Source organism: Spodoptera frugiperda, chromosome 24 (genome assembly GCF_023101765.2).
Source record: "Spodoptera frugiperda isolate SF20-4 chromosome 24, AGI-APGP_CSIRO_Sfru_2.0, whole genome shotgun sequence".
Lineage (NCBI taxonomy): Eukaryota > Metazoa > Arthropoda > Insecta > Lepidoptera > Noctuidae > Spodoptera > Spodoptera frugiperda.
The window spans coordinates 1,948,251-1,967,285 of NC_064235.1; the positions used below are offsets into that span (position 1 = coordinate 1,948,251).

At 37.5% G+C, this 19,035-nt stretch overlaps 2 protein-coding genes across 3 annotated transcripts in view; one reads left to right on the forward strand and one right to left on the reverse strand.

Moving 5' to 3' along the window:
• LOC118278704 (grpE protein homolog, mitochondrial) overlaps positions 1–13,242 on the forward strand; it is a 93,866-nt gene extending 80,624 nt beyond the window's left edge. The window contains exon 7 of the transcript XR_007706863.1: positions 13,220–13,242. The gene's annotated coding sequence lies outside the window, so the exon portion shown is untranslated. The remainder of the gene's footprint in view (positions 1–13,219) is intronic.
• Positions 9,113–18,968, reverse strand: LOC118278702 (sorting nexin-7). 2 transcript variants are annotated; one of them, XM_035598024.2, is made up of 10 exons: positions 18,834–18,968; positions 17,123–17,264; positions 15,872–15,991; positions 14,911–15,052; positions 14,273–14,355; positions 13,650–13,741; positions 12,913–13,041; positions 11,064–11,275; positions 10,108–10,153; positions 9,113–9,682 (listed from the first exon to the last, which is right to left on the reverse strand). In XM_035598024.2, exons 2-10 carry the CDS (start codon positions 17,258–17,260, stop codon positions 9,154–9,156), a joined length of 1,491 nt encoding a protein of 496 aa, XP_035453917.2. In that variant the 5' UTR covers positions 17,261–17,264; positions 18,834–18,968; the 3' UTR covers positions 9,113–9,153. The 2 variants fall into 2 exon arrangements, with proteins under 2 accessions (XP_035453917.2, XP_035453918.2); XM_035598025.2 differs by lacking the exon at positions 18,834–18,968 and adding an exon at positions 18,531–18,797.
• Between the last annotated feature and the right edge of the window lie 67 nt (positions 18,969–19,035).

Sequence of the window (19,035 nt, forward strand, 5' to 3'; positions counted from 1 at the left end):
GTGAGAATCATTAAAACCTACTATTAACTGTATCTGGTGGATAATAAACCTTACATAACTAAGTAAAGGGTATTCATTCATCACCACACTCAACAATCAACTCAACTCAACTAACTCAAATCAACTAACGGTAATGTACGGGCCCACTAAACTCGTACACATGGCTTAATAATAGTATTCTCAGCGCGGAGCTCTTTGACAATCGATATATAGTGTATAGAAGAGATAGAGATGGTGGGAAAAGGGACGGTGGTGGCGTATTGATCGCAGTATTAAAAACAATTAGCTCAAAACGTATGGCTCAGTGGGAAAGTCAATGTGAGGATCTCTGGATAACTATAGAGGTACCGTTTTTAAAATCTATCCGTCAAATAGCTCTGTGCGCAGTTTATTTACCACCCCCTGTGTTGCGTAGTGGTTTGGACAAATTACTGGACAGTTGTAACTTCGTTCTTGAACAGACAAACTTTTGCGCCTGTATTGTCGGTGACTTTAATTTAGGTAATATACAATGGAACTTGGTATATGAAACAGATAATAGTTATACGCCTCCTGGCATTGGATGTACTGACTGACTTAATTCACATGCATAAATTGTCACAGCTTAATGGCATCCTGAATAAGTCTGGCCGAATATTAGACCTTGTTTTAACGAATGTGCCTGCCTGTAGAGTTAATGCGGCCCTAAATTCCCTCAGCACTATTGACGTCCATCACCCCCCAATCGAAATCCTTATTACAGCAAGTGAAGACACTCGACTTCCATACAATCCTCAGACTATAAAAACCAATTATTATAAACTTGATTACACGAAAATTTGCGAGAGCCTAAACGATATAAACTGGGAACTGCTATTTGAAAAAATGGCCGATGTTAACGAAATGCTTCGTACTTTTTATGATAGGCTCCTGCATATTATACATATGTATGAACCCTCTAAACCTACTTTTAAGTATAGAAAGTATCCGCCTTGGTTTAACAAAGGTTTAATTAGAGCTTTAAAGGAAAAGGAAAAAATAAGATCACGCTTCAAAGTATATATGAACCCCAGAGATGAAATCGAGCTCAAATTATTAGGTAAACGGTGTTCTAAATTAGCTACTGATAGTTATAATGAGTATATTAGAGACATTGAAAATGAGATACCCAAAAATCCGACCCGCTTCTGGGGATACATTAAAGATAAAAAAGGTGGCTCTAGCTCTTATCCAGCCACAATGACTAATGGGACAGTGTTAACATCAGATGGTCCTGAGATTTGCGAAATGTTCGCGTCAAACTTTTCCTCCGCTTTTAGTAGTGCTACAGTTATACATAGTGAACCCGAGTCCGGTTTTCTACATAATATGAAAAATAACAGTCTACCACTAACAGCACCTGTGATCGATCGCGATAACCTGTTGAACAGGCTCAAATTATTGGATATTCATAAAGGCGCTGGCCCTGATGGTATTCCGCCTATATTTATTTATAAATGTGCTCCTGCTCTGGTGTCTCCTTTGACACTAATATTTAACAGGTCTCTTAGCTCAGGTGTTTTCCCTGATTTATGGAAGAAGGCAAAAGTTATTCCAATTTATAAGAGTGGTCAAAAGGACAACATTAAGAATTATAGACCTATCTCTATCTTATCAACCTTTGCTAAGGTTTTCGAATCCTTAGTTTGTCCATACATTCAGACACACTTCAAATTGTATTTGTGTTCTTCTCAGCATGGTTTCGTAGGGTCTAGGTCTACGTGCACGAATCTAGCGACTTTCACAGAAATGTTATCGGATGCCATTGACTGCGGCAAACAAGTTGACGTGATTTACACAGACTTTAGCAAAGCCTTTGACCGTGTGCCTCATCATATACTTCTGTCGAAGTTATCTGCGTATGGAATCACCGGTACACTTTACGACTGGCTTAAGTCCTATCTCGAAAATCGTTCCTTCTTTGTCGCGGTTAATGGTTTTCAATCGGGAACCTACAGATCATCATCAGGGGTCCCCCAGGGCTCACATGTTGGACCGGTTCTATTTATTATTTTTGTTAATGACATCCCGTACTGCCTAAGATTCTCAGAATGTTTTATGTATGCAGATGATCTTAAATTCTCACGGATAATCGAATCTGAAAACGATTGTATATTACTTCAGAGGGACGTAGACTCGTTGGTTAAATGGTGTAATAATAATGGAATGTGCTTAAACGTAAAAAAGTGCTTCCACGTGAAATACACCCGAAAAAAAAAGGAACTGCTAGTGTGTATCGCGTGGGCCCTGAAGTTATCCAGGAAGTCGATCAAACTAGGGACTTGGGAGTTGTTTTCGACAGCGCCTTGACATTTGTACCTCATGTAGAGGGCGTCATCAAAAAGGCTTCTAGAATGCTGGGCTTTGTCATAAGGAATGTTGCTGGTTTTAAGCGTAAACGGACAAAGATCTTACTGTACAACTGCATCGTTCGTAGTATCTTAGAATATTGCAGTACAATTTGGAGACCTCACTACTCTACGCACATTCTTCGACTGGAACGAATACAAAAGAGATTCCTCTGGCATCTAGCCTATGCTGACGGAAAAGCTAAAAGGATACGATCCTATGAATCTCGACTTTCTTATTTTAAGATGGTCTCGCTTGAGAAACGTAGAACAATCATTGACTCTTCTTTCGTTTTCAAGCTACTCCGAGGCAAACTTGATTGTCCTCTACTGCTTTCAAAGTTTCGGTTTCGTGCTCCAGCTAGAATCCCTCGTGCTCCTGTTACTCCCTTACACCCCCCACCCCGCAGAACTGTACTTGGTGCGAACTCTGTCGTTCCTCGTCTTTCTAAATTGTTAAATGGCTCTAGTGATCTTATTGACGTGAATTTTGACTCATATGCCAAGTTTCATAGAACAATTTTATCAATTAATTTAATTTTTTGATTTAATTTGATTTAATTTGATTTAATTTGATTTGGTTTATTTTAATTTAATTTGATTTAATTTAATTTGATTTAATTTAATTTGATTTAATTTTATTTGATTTAATTTAATTTGAATTTTGATTTTAATATAGTGTAATTTATTTTTTATTGTATTTGTATGTTTTTTACGTTTATTTCTATGTTTTTTCTAAATTTTGATTGATTTGTTTGTTTTGTTACATTTATTCTAATTTTAATTAAATTTGGAATTTCGTGCTTTTGATTGTGATTATGATCTGACTTTTGATTTTGATTTGGATTAAAATTAATATTAATCTTGCCTGTGTACATTGTTAAACAGCTGCAGTGATCTTGTTGATGTGCACTTTGACTCACTTACTAGGTTCAGAAGAAGTATTATGTGCAAAAACATGTGATACTTTTTTGATCTAGTCAAAATTAATGTTTAATGTTTATTGTTTCTGATCTTATTTATTTATTGATTTTTGCTTAGTTTTGTTAAGATCTTCGTTATTTAATTATTCTGTTATAATCTAATCTAATTTAATTTTTTACTTTGATTTTGACTTCAGTTTTGTAATGTTGTGATATTATGTTGGGTTGTGATTGTTGATAATTTTCAAGTTGATTGCGGTTTTACATTTGATTATTTATATATATTTTTTTAATAATATTAATTTTTTTTTTTATTTAATTAGGATTATAATTTTTGTTTATTTTGATTTATAATTAAAATTTTTATGATGGTGTGATTTTCATTGTGATTTTTATGTTATGTTCAACGTAATTGTTTTACTCCTGATTGATTTCGCTGGCAATATTTAGTCTGATCATGACTTTTGTCTGTAATATGTTATGATTTATACAAATTTGTCCGTTGATTATTATATTTTTTTTATTTAATTCATAATTGTTTATTGTAATGTAATGTTAATTATGATTTATATGTTATATTATTTTCAATGTAATTTTGTTCGAGTCAATTTCAGTCTTAATTTTTGATAGCGATTTCATTGCATTGTGTCCTTGATTATTGTTATTCTTTGATATTTACATTGTCTTAAGTTTTGTCTTATTGGTATTTAAGTCAATTAACAGATATATATTGCATGCTGTGCTTACCTGTAAGGGATTGAGGCACTAAATTTGTATTCCTTATACTGTCAGCTAAATTTGTATCGGTGTACTCAATTGTTGGTGAGCCAAATAAATAAAATAAAAATAAAATAAAATCTTTAATTAATTAATCTGGATTGTAATATTGATAGTAATTTTTATTTGACTAATTATTTCGATTTTAATTTTTGATTGTTGCCTTGTTTTGATTTTAATTTTGATTCATGATTGTTGTTTAGATTGTGATTTTAAATTCGATTTTGTTTTGGTTTTTATTTTTTTTTAATGTTTCGATGTGACTCTAATTATTTTCCTATTGTAGATAAATTATGGTTTTTGTATGTTTTACATCTCTATGTCAGTATATTAGACTTTATTTGTATGTGCTTGTGGCACATCTTATTTGTTCATGGGGCATGCGGTGCTAACCTGTAATAAATTGTTACACTAACCTAAGATATTACATAATTACTTTAATTGTTATCAGTGTAAACAATTGTTGGTTGGCCAATAAACAAAAATAAAAAAATAAAAAAATAATATGATTGGTGGAAGCCAAAACGCATACACAACAACGTAGCATAGCACATCTCTGGTGGAAAAGCACACAAATACCTTATGTAGATAGGGCCCATAGTCCAACAATTGCCTGGCAATGTGGAAAGGTAAATAAAACCGCCATTATTTTAATAAATACTTCTTTATATACAAAGTTATTATTGCATCAAGTTATTTACAAAATTATTTTATACTGACTGTGTCAATCAGTTGACTGGACATCTACACTACACGAGTCACTGTTTACATGTGAACATTAGCTCATGACAATACCAGCGTACGTGTGTCACTGGACAGTGAACCTCGCTACCATCAGTTGACTGGACATCTACACTACACAAGTCACTGTTTCAATCGCTGCTCGGCTCCTATTGATGGTAGCGTGATGTTTTATAGCCTTGATAAATGGACTATCCAACACAAAATAATTATTTAATAGGGTAGATGACTAATTTTTATTTCAATGTCCGTCTTGTAGATTATTTTAAAACATTACACACGTATTTTTTATTTTCTTACGGAAACCAATACTTTCGAAGATATATCGATTTGAAATATCGCGTGACGTCACTTCTAGGTACATTTTATACGTAGAAATGACGTATTTGCTCCCACTCCTAAACTTTGATTCGTTTTATCTAAGTATTGTTGTCTTATATGACAAAATAAAAAAATACGTGTCTAATATTGTTTCATTACCTAACTGACGGACTAAATAGATTTTTAATTTCCATATCATCCCTATTTAGGAAAGTCAGTCTACACTACACGAGTCACTGTATATTGACACAATTAATATAAAATTGCTGCAAAACAGCTATTTCCAAAAAAAAAAATCTAAACAAAGTTTTACATTTTAAACAACACAGTAACTAAAACATTTGTTACTGTCCCGTGTAACGGGTTCGAATCCCGGGCGAAACAGAATTTGTTCTTCGTTAGAAATTAATTAAATTAACATTTGGTCATTAATTTATTATTGTATGTTTGTAGTACAAGTAAATAATAATACAAATCAAACTGAGTTTTATTAACTATGTCGATAAGTCTCATAATTGTATGCATGCGTTTGAAATCCTATCTTACTAATATTACAAACTAGCGACTCGCCCCAGCTTCGCATAGATAGAGTGATTCAAGAGGAAGGTTTATATGTATAATACATATAAAACTTCCTATTGAATCACTCTATCTATTAAAAAAACCGCATCGAAATCCGTTGCGTAGTTTTAACGATTTCAAGTTACAACGGTTATAAAGCTGTAGTATTTGTGTAGCTGATTTAATTCCCGCACGGAGCAACTCTGTGTGAACCACAAATTGTTGTTTCGGGTCTGGGTGTCATGTGTATGTGAACTTGTATGTTTGTAAACGCACACACGACACAGGAGGAAATCCTAGTATGGGGCAATGATAAAAAAATACAATTATGAGACTATCCACATAATATAGAATACTTAAAACACATATAATTCAGTATCAATCCTTTAAATACAACAAGATTTAAATAAACTAAGACAAAATACAAAATGCTGAATTTCAGTCAAACAATTCCGATATGCATCTTTTTACGAAATTATTGCAACTGTATTATATTTAAATAAGTATTTAAGTTACAATTAAGAATGGTATATCACTTTTCTTACTGGTATTTGATTCCCTTTTTTAAGGGGGGAAAATCATCCAATGACTTCTCCCGCCTTGGGCGAGGCGAGAGGGAGTGTCAGACTCTTACTGACTAAAAACCAACCCGTTCCTACTCCTGCTTTTCGAGCCGGAGCCCCGGTAACCCGTTAGGTAGTCCGGATGGTATTTGATTCCCTAAATGATGATTAAAAAGTGACATACCATTCATAATTAGAACATATAGAACCTAAACTGTACATAGAAGAATATGAGTAAATAATTTAACAAACGGTAGGTACCTATATAGGGTGACTGGTAATTAGTGAACGATATTTAAACACGTGATTGTACTCATGATTACAAACAACTTTCCCAAAGAAACTTTTTTTGTATACTCATTAGTTTTATTTTTATCACAATAACAAAACAAATCGCGCGCGCGTGCTTTCGCATGATCAGCTGTTAGCAGCGAGGCGCCCGCGCCCGCGTTATCAGAAGACTAGTAACTAGGTAGGTATTTTGGAACTTTACTTACTTTACTTTGTTATTGTGATAAAAATAAAACTAATGAGTATACAAAAAAGTTTCTTTGGGAAAGTTGTTTGTAATCATGAGTACAATCACGTGTTTAAATATCGTTCACTAATTACCAGTCACCCTATATACAAGAATATGAGTAAATAATTTATTAACAGTAGGTATATAAGACTATGTATTATGATATGATTACAAATATAATTGCTTTGGGTACACGTCTCATTATGTAGAGAGAGGTAAGGTCTAACTATAGAGTTTAGGGCCATAAACACATAATAAATATTTTTTATGTCACATCGTCATCGAACGTTTTCCTGCTTTTCTCTTGAATTTTTTTTTAGAATTTCCTTTGCTATAAACCTCACGGAGCCCGAGACCTTTCCAACGAATGTAAGCAACGTTGACGTCACGACTTTTATCCCTAAAGAGGTAGGCAGAGGTGCTCATTACGACACGTAATGCCACTATACAATGTACACCCACTTTTCACCATTTGTGTTATAAGTCCCATGTAATAGGAGGTAAGCCTATTGCCATATACTGGACACAATTCCAGACTCCGTGCTACTATTGAGAAATTTTAGAAAAACCGAAAACACCCCATTAATACTTTGCCCGACCCAGAAATCGAACCCGAGACCCCTTGTTCGGCAATCGCACTTGCGACCACACGACCAACGTGGCAGTCCAACGAATGCAAAACCGTGGAAATCGGTTCGTTTGTTCTGGAGTTATAGCATCAGGAAGGAAAACCTGACTTATTTTTATATAATAGATTATAGAATCTATAATAAAATAGGATACTGTTTATCTATAATATAGATAAACAGTACCCTATTTTATGCCCAAGATAATAAAATATAATTATACCAAGTTTCATCGAAATCGAACCGTTAGTTTTCACGTGATGCCTGAACATACAGACAGACAGACAAAAAAATACACATATTTTGGTTTGGTGTCGATCCAGTAACACCCCCTGCTATTTACATATTTTTTCAATATTTTCAATGTACAGAATTGACCCTTCTACAGATTTATTATATGTATAGATTATGGCTACTTTGGCTTCCATCAAGATACACCTTACCTCTCCCTCCATAGATTATATTGTCCTAGTCTAGTCTACGGCACTCCATAGACCTCACAACTTTATCATCCAATATTCGAAAAATACACATTACGTTTTGGTTAAACTATTACACAAGTTGTTCTAAAAGTATCTGCCACGGCTTTAATGGGAGGTAGTGTTGTGTTTGAAGATTACAATAGTGAAGACATTTCGTACCCCGGACCAGTTAACTCAATTTGAGAACGTAAAGAAGTTAAATAAACATTGACTCTACTCTGCATAAAGTGGTTCACAAATACGCACGATGAAGACAGAGACAGTGAAAGAGATAGCTCTTTCATAACAAACTCATACGTAGACATTTTTCTTCTCCATAGGAATCTACACTTTGGAACGAGTAAATAGCTTCACTAGAGGACTGACCGACAGACAGACTATTAATATTATTATATTTGCTTTGACGTTCAAAAGTGCCTTCCTGGTCTATTTGAAATAAATAACTTTGACTTTGACTTTTGTATGAAAAAAAAAACTCATAATCAATAATTTATATCTACTATTGTAATCTTCAAACACAACACTACCTCCCATTAAAGCCGTGGCAGATACTTTTAAAGCTCCTTATATATTTAGTTACAGAATTAAATACACCGGGACTGGTGGGTTCAGGCACTATGTAATAGGGGAAGACATTCCCAAGCTGCAGTCTATCAGTATGTTAACAGTGAAAATCAAGTAAAATAACTATCATGAGACATACTAAATTAACTAAAAAATCACGGTTTACTCACGTACATTAATGGAGAAAAGCTCTACTAGTTTCGAGTCACAGAGGGACTCTTCATCATGAGCAGCGTGTGCAAACGTAGCGACGATAAGAAGCCTCTGTGACATTTTTTTTTACATTTAATGGGTCGACGTTTGGCCGCTATCTCACCTGATGGTAAGTGATGATGCGGCCTACGATGGAGCACGTCTGCCCATAAGCAACCTATACACTCGGGCTTTGAAGACACCCAGGTTATACCCATCAGGAAACACAGACTCTGGCAATATCAAAACTAGTATAGCTTTCCTCCATTAATGTACGTGACTAAACCGTAAATTTATAGTCAATCAAGTAAAAATCATTTGACAAAACAAAAATTTTCTTTACCATAATTTACTAAACAACATATCAATACAATCTTCTGCATTCACAAACAACTAAAAATTCGAGTTGGTCCAAGCATATTACCTTGGGGTACACCTACAATTTTCATCCTATCTACACAACCAGTCCCATTTGCTAAAACTCTTTGATAACACTATACAAAATAGAATCACAGAATCATGAAAGATCAACATCCGTGAAATCTCTTAAGGGATCAGAAATACCATCAGTCCTGGTCTCCAAAACCTGTTCATCATCAACCTTAGAATCTTGCAAAATCTCCTTCAACACATCATCACTATTATTAACAGTACTTTCGAAATCAGACTTACCATCGATGTGATTCTCTGATCCAATCTTCTCACTTGGATCATCTAAAACATGGTTTTCAAAGTCTTCATGGCTGGTTGGATCAAATTCTTCACTGTAGTCATCTAAATCTCTTTCTGTCTCTGTCGGTGTCATTTCAGATAGACAGCGCGAAGGAGATAGGTTTTGCACGGCAGTTTTTGAAACAGTTTTGAATATTTCATCTATATTCGTTTCTGTTGCTAGCTTAAGCCCTTGTTCCCAGCCGTGCACCGCCTGGGTGTAGTGGTTGACTTGTCTGTCTGCTAAATCCAGGAGTAGGGCTTTGATTTCCGATCTGGTTTTCGGTATCCAGTCTGATAGTTCGGAACGGAGAGCTTCTGATGCTTGTTCTAACCTGTTGGTCAATTTGGAGATCAGATTTGATTAAAGATTTAGAAAATGGATGATGGATTCAAAATTTTGTTTTTTTATTTGTTACATTCATGGTATTTTACGTCATCAAATTGGTTTTTTATTTGCTATATATTTCGATAGAAATAATAAATTATTGACATTTTATATTATTTAACAATAGACAAATTTGTCTGGCCTTTAAAAGGGACCTCCGAGTTTATTTCGGCATTTCTTCTCAGAGAAGTCGGATAGGAAATATTAACTTCATCTAGATTTTGTATTTAATTTTATTACAATAACTTTAACGTGTAAAAGTGCTCTTTTGTAGCCCATTTACAAAAATAAATTCATTGATTTTATAAAATGTTAATTAATGTATTTTTTGATAATTGGTAAAAAAGTAATATTGCATGATTATGTCCTTACCTATTATGAAGATCGTCTGTCGTATTGGTCCCCGCAACGTATGCAGCTGAAATAATTAAACATAATATTATTATCATACTATGTTTACTAGTAGACAGTGTTTTAAGTGTGGGAGAGCCATGCTTCGCCACTGCTGGGCCGGCTCGACCGGAGTGATACCACGGCCTCACAGAAAACCGACGTGAAACAACGCTTGCGTTGTGTTTCATTGTGTGAGTGAGGTTACCGGAGGTCCTATTCCCCTCTTCCCAATCCCCGATTCCCCAACAACCCTTAAATTCCTAACCCCAAAATGCCGGCAACGCACTTGTAACGCCTCTGGTGTTTCAAGTGTCGATGGGCGCCGGCGATTGCTTACCATTAGATAATACGCCCGGTCGTTTACGTCATAAGAATCCATCAAAGATCAGCGACTTTCCAATTCCACCATCAGACCAGCTCGATGGCCCACAACATTGTACTGTCATTCAATCTACACACAACTGCCAAGTTTCACGATGATACAACTATTAGGGTACATTTTCCATCAGAGATGTGCTATGCTACGTTGCTGTGGATGCGTTTGGCTTCCACTAATCATATTCATTGGTACACATAGCTTAGTACTGGTGAAAACGGACTCAGCTAAGCTATGTTTTTTATATAGAAAGATGCGTGCTATGGATGGCTTCCCTACTATCGATACATCGCATACTCAAGCTGTGCTCTCTCGCACAGCGATCAATTCCTCCTGTGTCGTGTGTGCGTTTACAAACATACAAGTTCACGTACACATGACACCCAGACCCGAAACAACAACTTGTGAATCACACAAAGAGTTGCTCCGTGCGGGAATCGAACCCGCTACATGTCACGCGGCAGCCGGTTGCCCAGCCACCGCGACAAACGCAAATTAGGTACAATAATTTGACTCAAACAAATGTTGCAGACCAAATAAAAGCGTCTTATAGACTCACCATGTATCTGATCTCTTTGCGATATCTTCTGTACATGGGCGGCTGCGTAGGCAGCTAGTAGAGGTAGTAGTGCTCTCGACTGTAGTGGGGGCCGCGCCCCCGCCCCCGCGCCCGCGCCCCCGGCCCGGGCCGCCCCCGCCGCACAGCCCGCCGTGCCCCGCGCTGTTAGACCCGAGCTTTGAGACGTCCAAGCGTCGCAAGCGCGTTTCATACTGACAAATAATATTTGTGATTATTATTATTAAAAACTAATATTTTTTTAATTATAAATTATGAACCTCTAGCATGGCTTGAAACTAGGAAAGTTCTTCGTCAAACAGTTACGTGAATAAGCCGACATAATAATTAATTTCCCCCATTTCCCCCTTCTCAATCTTCCCAATCCCCGATTCACCAACAACCCTTAAATTCCCAACCCCCAAAAGGCCGGCAACGCACTTGTAACGCCTCTGGTGTTTCAAGTGTCCATGGGCGGCGGCGATTGCTTACCATCAGGTCTACCGTCTGCTCGTTTACCGGCTTATACCATAAAAAACCTAATACACAAAAAGAAGAAAAGCTCTACAAGTTTCGAGTCATATAGGGACTCTTCGTCATGACGATTTTTTTATGGAATTGGATTGCCGACCTTATAAAAAAGAGTATGCTCTTTTCTTGAAGGTTTGAAGGTCGTATCGGTTCGGATATACCGCCGACGACAGCAATTTAATGAGTTTTGTCTAGTTTTCTATCAGCATGACATTCTTAAGTCTGGAATTCAGCTTGATATTTTGACGCTGATCTCACTCAGTAGCACGTTATTGAAAGATCCTAAATGACCAGGGGGCCTGCTTTAATTCAACGAAAAACGAAGTTTCGGAAGAAACTTCTCAAATTGCATACTACAATTCTATTAATTGCGAACTTTCGTAAAAACAAAAATGAACGAATGAAATGAAGATAAATAAATAGGTTTTGATATGAAATTAAAAATAAAACGTTATTTCAAGTAATTCTATTAGTAAATCAATAAAACCTATGGCCGAAGATTAAACGAAACTTCGGATTCGAGAACCGGAGTAGACACCCAGCAGTGGACTGTCACAACCTGATGATGGTGTTGTGGCGACACTCAGACAAGTGACAGATGACAGAACAGAAGTCGCACATAGACTATCGACGAGCCGGAGCTGCGGACTACCTAGCGGGTTTACCGAGGCTCCGGCTCGATAAGCAGGAGTAGGAACGGAATGGTTTTTAGTCAGTAAGAGTCTGACACTCCCTCTCGCCTCGCCCAAGGCAGGAGAAGTCATTGGATGATTTTCCCCCTCAAAAAAAAAAAGACTATCGACGAGCAAATCAACGGATGACGTCATAAATCCTACATGAAGTTTACATGCGAATAAACACGGATAGAAAATCCCAACGAACAACAGTTGGGCAGAAAGCCCGCCAGACACGATCACCGCCTGGTCGGAGGATACTGCTTTACTTAGGGAACTTTACTCTCTGTTCCATAAAGGAGTAATGCCCGAATACTCAAACGCTACTTAATTTTAAGTTGTACTTAAATATCGTGCTATCTCTGTCATTTTATAAAGAATTGATAGTGACAGAACTACATTTGAGAGCGTCTTAAAATTGTGTAGCGTTCGAGTATTCGGGCATAAGTCGATAACATAATAATTAATTTAATGATTTTTGTCTGATTTCCTATCAGCATCACATACTGAAGACAGAGTTTGGAATTCAGCTCGACATTTGACGATAGCTTACAGATCTCACCCAATAGCACGTTATTCAGGACCCTAAATGTCCAGCAATGGACTGTCACGGCCTGATGATGATAATGACGATGGTGTATACTCACGCCGTGTACTCCGTGCCGAGGGCGACAGAGCTCTTGTGTAGCTTGGTGGTGAGGGAACACAGCGTGGATAGTTTCTGTTGGAGGGACTGCAGGTAGTCCGCCGCTGACGTGAATTCGGGGTCCTTTACTCTGAAAGATAAGTAAATAGAAGAACATAAGTTGTTAAACTGACATGGTCACTAACACTATCATTAGAACTTGAGACGGGATATTTACCATGTTTATTTTGGAAACTTGGAACTTCTAATGATAGAAATAGAAGAATTTTGAATAATAGCGTCAGCTAAGTTATTTGGTACCTATGTAGGTAAGAAAATAAAAATAGATTCAGTACAGAGACAGTTGCTATTGGTTGTCTAACCCGACTGCTTTTTTTGTATACTCATTAAGTCTTCGGCTGCCAATAGAAAACTGTTGAACGCAAATCCTCCGCTAACGTCGGTCACCGGTGACCACCGCGGCGTTCAATGTGTTAAACAATTTTTTATCACAATAACAAAACAACTAAATTTCATTAGCACACGCGCGGTCGCATGTTGTCTAGTAGCTGGTCAGTAGTAGCACGGAGTCTGGAATTGTGCCCAGTATATGGCAATAGGCTCACCCCCTATTACATGGGACTTATAACATAAATGGTGAAAAGTAAGTGTACATTGTATAGCGGCATTACGTGCCGTAATGTGCACCTCTGCCTACCCCTTTAGGGATAAAAGGCGTGACGATAAAATGATATTTACCTCGGTCCATTCGTAGTTTTCGCTTCCCCGGAGCCGTAGAGGGCGCTGCTGAACCCCCAAAGGTTTAGCGCGCTGTTTTCACTCTTAAATACCTACAAGGAAAAAATATATTGACATTGTAACATTTATAATGTACCATGTTGCAGAAAATTTACGGTCAATTCACCATATACCAGGTTCGATTCCTGCACGCAGTAATTCTTTGTTTGTTCCACAAATTGTTTTTACTGGTCTGGGTGTCATGAAATCACGACAAAAGAGGATATCCCAGTGTGGGGCAAAGTTTAAAATATAAAAAGTTATCCCAGGCATTGGAACGACACAGATGGGGCCCAATAAAGCCGTTGCCTGATCCGAAGCTGCGGACTACCTAGCGGGTTTACCGAGGCTCCGGCTCGACAAGCAGGAGTAGGAACGGGATGGTTTTTAGTCAGTAAAAGTCTGACACTCCCTCTCGCCTCGCTCAGGGCGGAGAAGTCATTGGATGATTTTCCCCCGTCAAAAAAAAGGCATTGAAACGAAAAGGAATAGGTTTTAGATTTCCAAATTTACACTTAATGTATGGAAATAAGTTTACCCCCTATTACAATAAGGTTCTCTTAATTATATTAAAGGTACCTTACCTTTTCCAATTCATCATCGGGTGTGGTCAGAAATATTCTGAAATCCTCACTGTGTGTCAGAATCGGGTGCTTCGCTACTCGTTCTGAAAATATCAAAACAAAAATTAAGGTTTATAAATCAACATGTGGGAGAGTCATGCTTCGGCACTGCTGGGCCGGCTCGACCGGAGTGATACCACGGCCGAGCAGTACACCGACGTGAAACAACGCTTGCGTTGTGTTTCGGTGTGTAAGGCGGACTGAAGGCTCAATTACCCTACTCCCGAATCTCCCAATCCCCGATATCCCAACAATTTTCAAACCTTTAACTCCCACAAGGCCGCCAACGCACCATTGCTTACCATCAGGTGATCTCTCTGATCGTTTACCGGCTTATACATTAAAAATATGTTATAAATATTGGTCGACATTTTTCCAATCTATTTTTTTTTAAATGGGGGAAAATCGTGAATCGTATAGAAGTGGGAATGTCAGACTCTTACTGACTAAAAACCATCCCGTTCCTACTCCTGCTTTTCTAACTAGAGTCCTGGAAACTCACTAGGCAATCAGCAGCTCCTGGTTTTAATGTAACCTAGGGTTCCTAGGACATAATGTTGTTAATATTAGTCAAATATAACAATTTATATCAAACTTACCCAGAAAAGCATTGAGCGCACACGTCCGTAGAGCGACGAAGGATGGCGAGTACCTGTCGAGCTGTTGTCGCGCCGAGTGGAGTGGGGGGAGCGGAGGGGGGGCCAGCAGGGGGTGCGACGTACTCAGCCGGCGGTGGAGCACCTGGGGGATTTTATCATTTTAATGACATCAACAGGGTGCGAACTGCTAGGGAGTGGAACTCCTTGCCGGAGTCTGTGTTTCCTGATGGGTATAACCTGGGTGTCTTCAAAGCCCGACTGAATAGGTTGCTTATGGGCAGACGTGCTCCATCGTAGGCCGCATCATCACTTACCATCAGGCGAGATAGCGGCCAAACGTCAACCCATTTAATATATAAAAAAAAACAGCCTATAAATAAGTGTCCACTGCTGACCAAAGGCCCCTTCTCAAACGGAGAAGGTTTGACCATTAATCGCCACGCTTGCTCAATGCGGTTTCATACCCTTCCTGCTGTAAAAGCTGTGAAACTATGTGACCGTTTCCACTGATACTAAGCTATGTAGCTGTGCGAGGAAGATGCGCAGCTTGAGTATGCGATGTATCGATAGTAGGGAAGCCATCCATAGCACGCATGTCTTAGCTGAGTCCGTTTCTACCAGTGCTAAGCTATGTGTACCAAAGAATATGATTGATGGACGCCAAACGCATCCACAGCAACGTAGTTTCTTGCTCGTTCGTCTTCATAGAACTCTACACTTAGGAACGAGCAAATAGAGTAACCACAGGATTAACTGACAGAAAGACATTTTTTTTTTTTTCAATATTGTAATATTGGCTTTGACGTTCAAAAGTGCCTTCCCGGTCTATATAAAATAAATAATTTTGACGATATACGTATATAGTACATATTTTGTAATAATAGATAAAAGTAGATATTTAGTAGCATAGCACATCTCTGGTGGAAAAGCACTCTAAATATGATATATGAATATGTTTTACCTTGAAATGGTTATACCGCCTCCTCACGTAGGTGGGAGTGGGCCACCGTGCGCACACGCAGCGCACCCTGTACGTCACATACGTCTCTAGCGTCGACAACTGTTTCATTGGGGCGTCCACCTGCAAGGGTCATACATAAGTCAATCATTATACAAGGAGTATTAAAAGTATCTGCTACGGCTTTGATGGGAGGTAGTTTTGTGTTTGAAGATATTTCCAAACACTTTAGGTACTACTACTGAGAAATTTTCGACCCTAAAAGACCCAGTAAATACAGTGAAACCTTGTTAAGTGAGACATCAAGGGGGTCTTCAAATTGGTATCACTTATAGAAATATTCCACTAACCCAGTGTCTCAGAAAACCAGGTATAAATAAATATTTGTCTCATTTACAGAGGGTTCCATTAATATAGGTGAAAATACAGGTTATTTCAGATAAAGAGGTGTGATTCTTAAATAACACTATTGAATAAGAATGAGTAAGTCGGCAAACAAAACGATGTATCTCAGTTACTGAGGTTTATGTATTTAATATTCACTTGCTGTCTCAGTTATAGAGGTAACTAAGATAATAAATAGAAAGAACGAATCCCCGATAAAGAGGGTTGTTTGTCCCACTAATAGAGGTAATTCAGTGCCAATGTGTTGGGACCTCAGTATGAGTTCCAGTTGTGAAGGTTTCTCACTTATCCAGGTCCCACTTAACCAAGTATCACTAGTGTATTTTGCCGACCCGAGAATCGAATCCGAAACCCCTGCCCGGCAGTTGAACTTGCGACCATTTGGCATACGAGACAAAATTACGCGCGTGCGTGCTTTTGCATGATCAGCTGTTAGCAGCGAGGCGCCCGCGCCCGCGTTGTCGGAAGACTAGTAGGTATTTTGGAACATTACGCGCGCGTGCTAATGAAATTTTGTTGTTTTGTTATTGTGATAAAAATAAAACTAATGACTTTACAAAACAAGTTTCTTCGGGAAAGTTGTTTGTAATCATGAGTACAATCACGTGTTTAAATAAAAAATGCGTAAAAATGCGTACCTAGACATTACAGAGCGTTATTTTTCTAGTTAGCATAGTACATCCCCTGTTTGGCAAAGGTCTCTATGACTACCTATGAATCTGTTGTTTTTTTTTCTCATGTACGAAGGAAGGTTTTTTTTTGGTCACACATTTAATGGGTCGACTTTCTTGAACCCCTCCCGAAACTAAAACCTAGCTACGCCTATGGTGGGGACATATAATATCCTACCTTAACAGCGATATCATATCCATGTTCCATTATAAGAGGCACTCCCTCGTGAGCGTCGTCTGTCACCGTGGTAGCCTCCGTGTCCTCGGCATCAGCATCGTTCAGCTCCAGCACCGCTGAGCTGCTCTCACTCGCCATGATGCTGGAATTATGAGAGGATTTTCAGAAATTAATATTTGAAAGGACAATAATTAGATTTTTTTATGAATCACGCCGGTAGACGAGCAGACGTATCACCTGATGGTAAGCAATCGCCGCCGCCCATGGACACTTGAAACACCAGAGGCGTTACAAGTGCGTTGCCGGCTTTTTGGGGATTAGGAATTTTAGGATTATTGTTCGGGAATCGGGGATTGGGAAGGGAGGAATTGGGCCTCCGGTAACCTCACTCACACAACGAAACACAACACAAGCGTTGTTTCACGTCGGTTTTCTGTGAGGCCGTGGTATCATTCCGGTCGAGCCGGCCTATTCGTTCGATTCGAGAGAAATGAAGGTGTTGTGGACGCGGTGGCTGGGCAACTGGCTGCCGCACAATGTGTAGTGGGTTTGATTCCCGCTTGTGTAATCCACAAATTGTAATAAACAAATAAAGGAAACAGTACAATGGACATCCAAATTCCTTCAAACAATTTATAATATTAATAACAAAAATATGTTGTATCACAATGAAACCATAAATAAAGTAGTTTTACATATGACTCATTCACGGACACCTGACTATGTCTACTAATACAATTAACACAAAGTCATTTAAATTATAATATCTGTCTGAGTGTATGACTCATAATATGCTAATTCAATTTTATATGTATGAAGAAAGAATTCTTACTAATATTATAAAATTAATGCAAATGCGTTTGTTTGTCTGTCTTTCTAGTCACAATGAAGAGTTTTTATGGTGCTGCAAGCTGATATGTGTGTTTTTTCTACCCTGTTCTTAATTTAATCCTGATCCCTTCAGCCGTTTTTAACGTGACTTAGTAACAAACATATACACAAATTTCTTGTTTTTAGAGATAGTTAGATAAAGGATCATTTTATCATTCTCAAACCTCCTATTTTTATTCCTTTGAGGACGTGAGTGTAGGCGCGAGTAAAAATAAATGTTTTTAAAGCATTATAATATATTTTCTGAATTACTGTACATTTTGGCAAATATGAATGTAAACAATGACTTGTAATATTAAAAGAGATGATGTATAAATAGTATTGTCGTAAGTATAATGAGAGAAACAATGAAATTTTACCAGTTTAAGAAAATAATGCTAAAATACAGATTCTTTGAGTTAAAATGTAAATTTTATACTATAAAATTGTCATAGCTCTATAAAACAGATATGTAATGTAAAATAGTAATATTTTAAGTATAATTTATCGTAAAATTTGCATTTTATTGTTTGTTTACCTGTTTAATATATTAAATTTATCACACGAAAAGGGGGCGTACTAATTTTCAATTTACTCCATACTCAACGCTTTGAGAGCTGTTATCGGCGTCCTATATTATCGTAGACACTCCATTGGCTTATTAACAACCGTTATCGGACACTCAAATATAGTTTTGATTGCGAAAACTTGCAAAAATGTTTGGCCCATTTATTTTTATACGGATCGATATTGACGTCAAATGAAATTGTAAATATCACTTTATTTACACCATTCTGAGATAAACTGCGCTATATAAAATTAATATTGGATTATTATTTACCTGTTTGTTGATTATTTTTCCTGTAAATACGATAATTTCTTCTAAAAATAATAAAATTGTATATTAAATCGTGACAGACAACAAGTGACGTTCCATTTATGGAAACTAGAACAAATTGATGATGTGTGAACGCTTTTAGATCATCTTGGCGGTATGATGCGTGGAACGGAACGTAGAGAATATCTTACTAATCAAACATAAT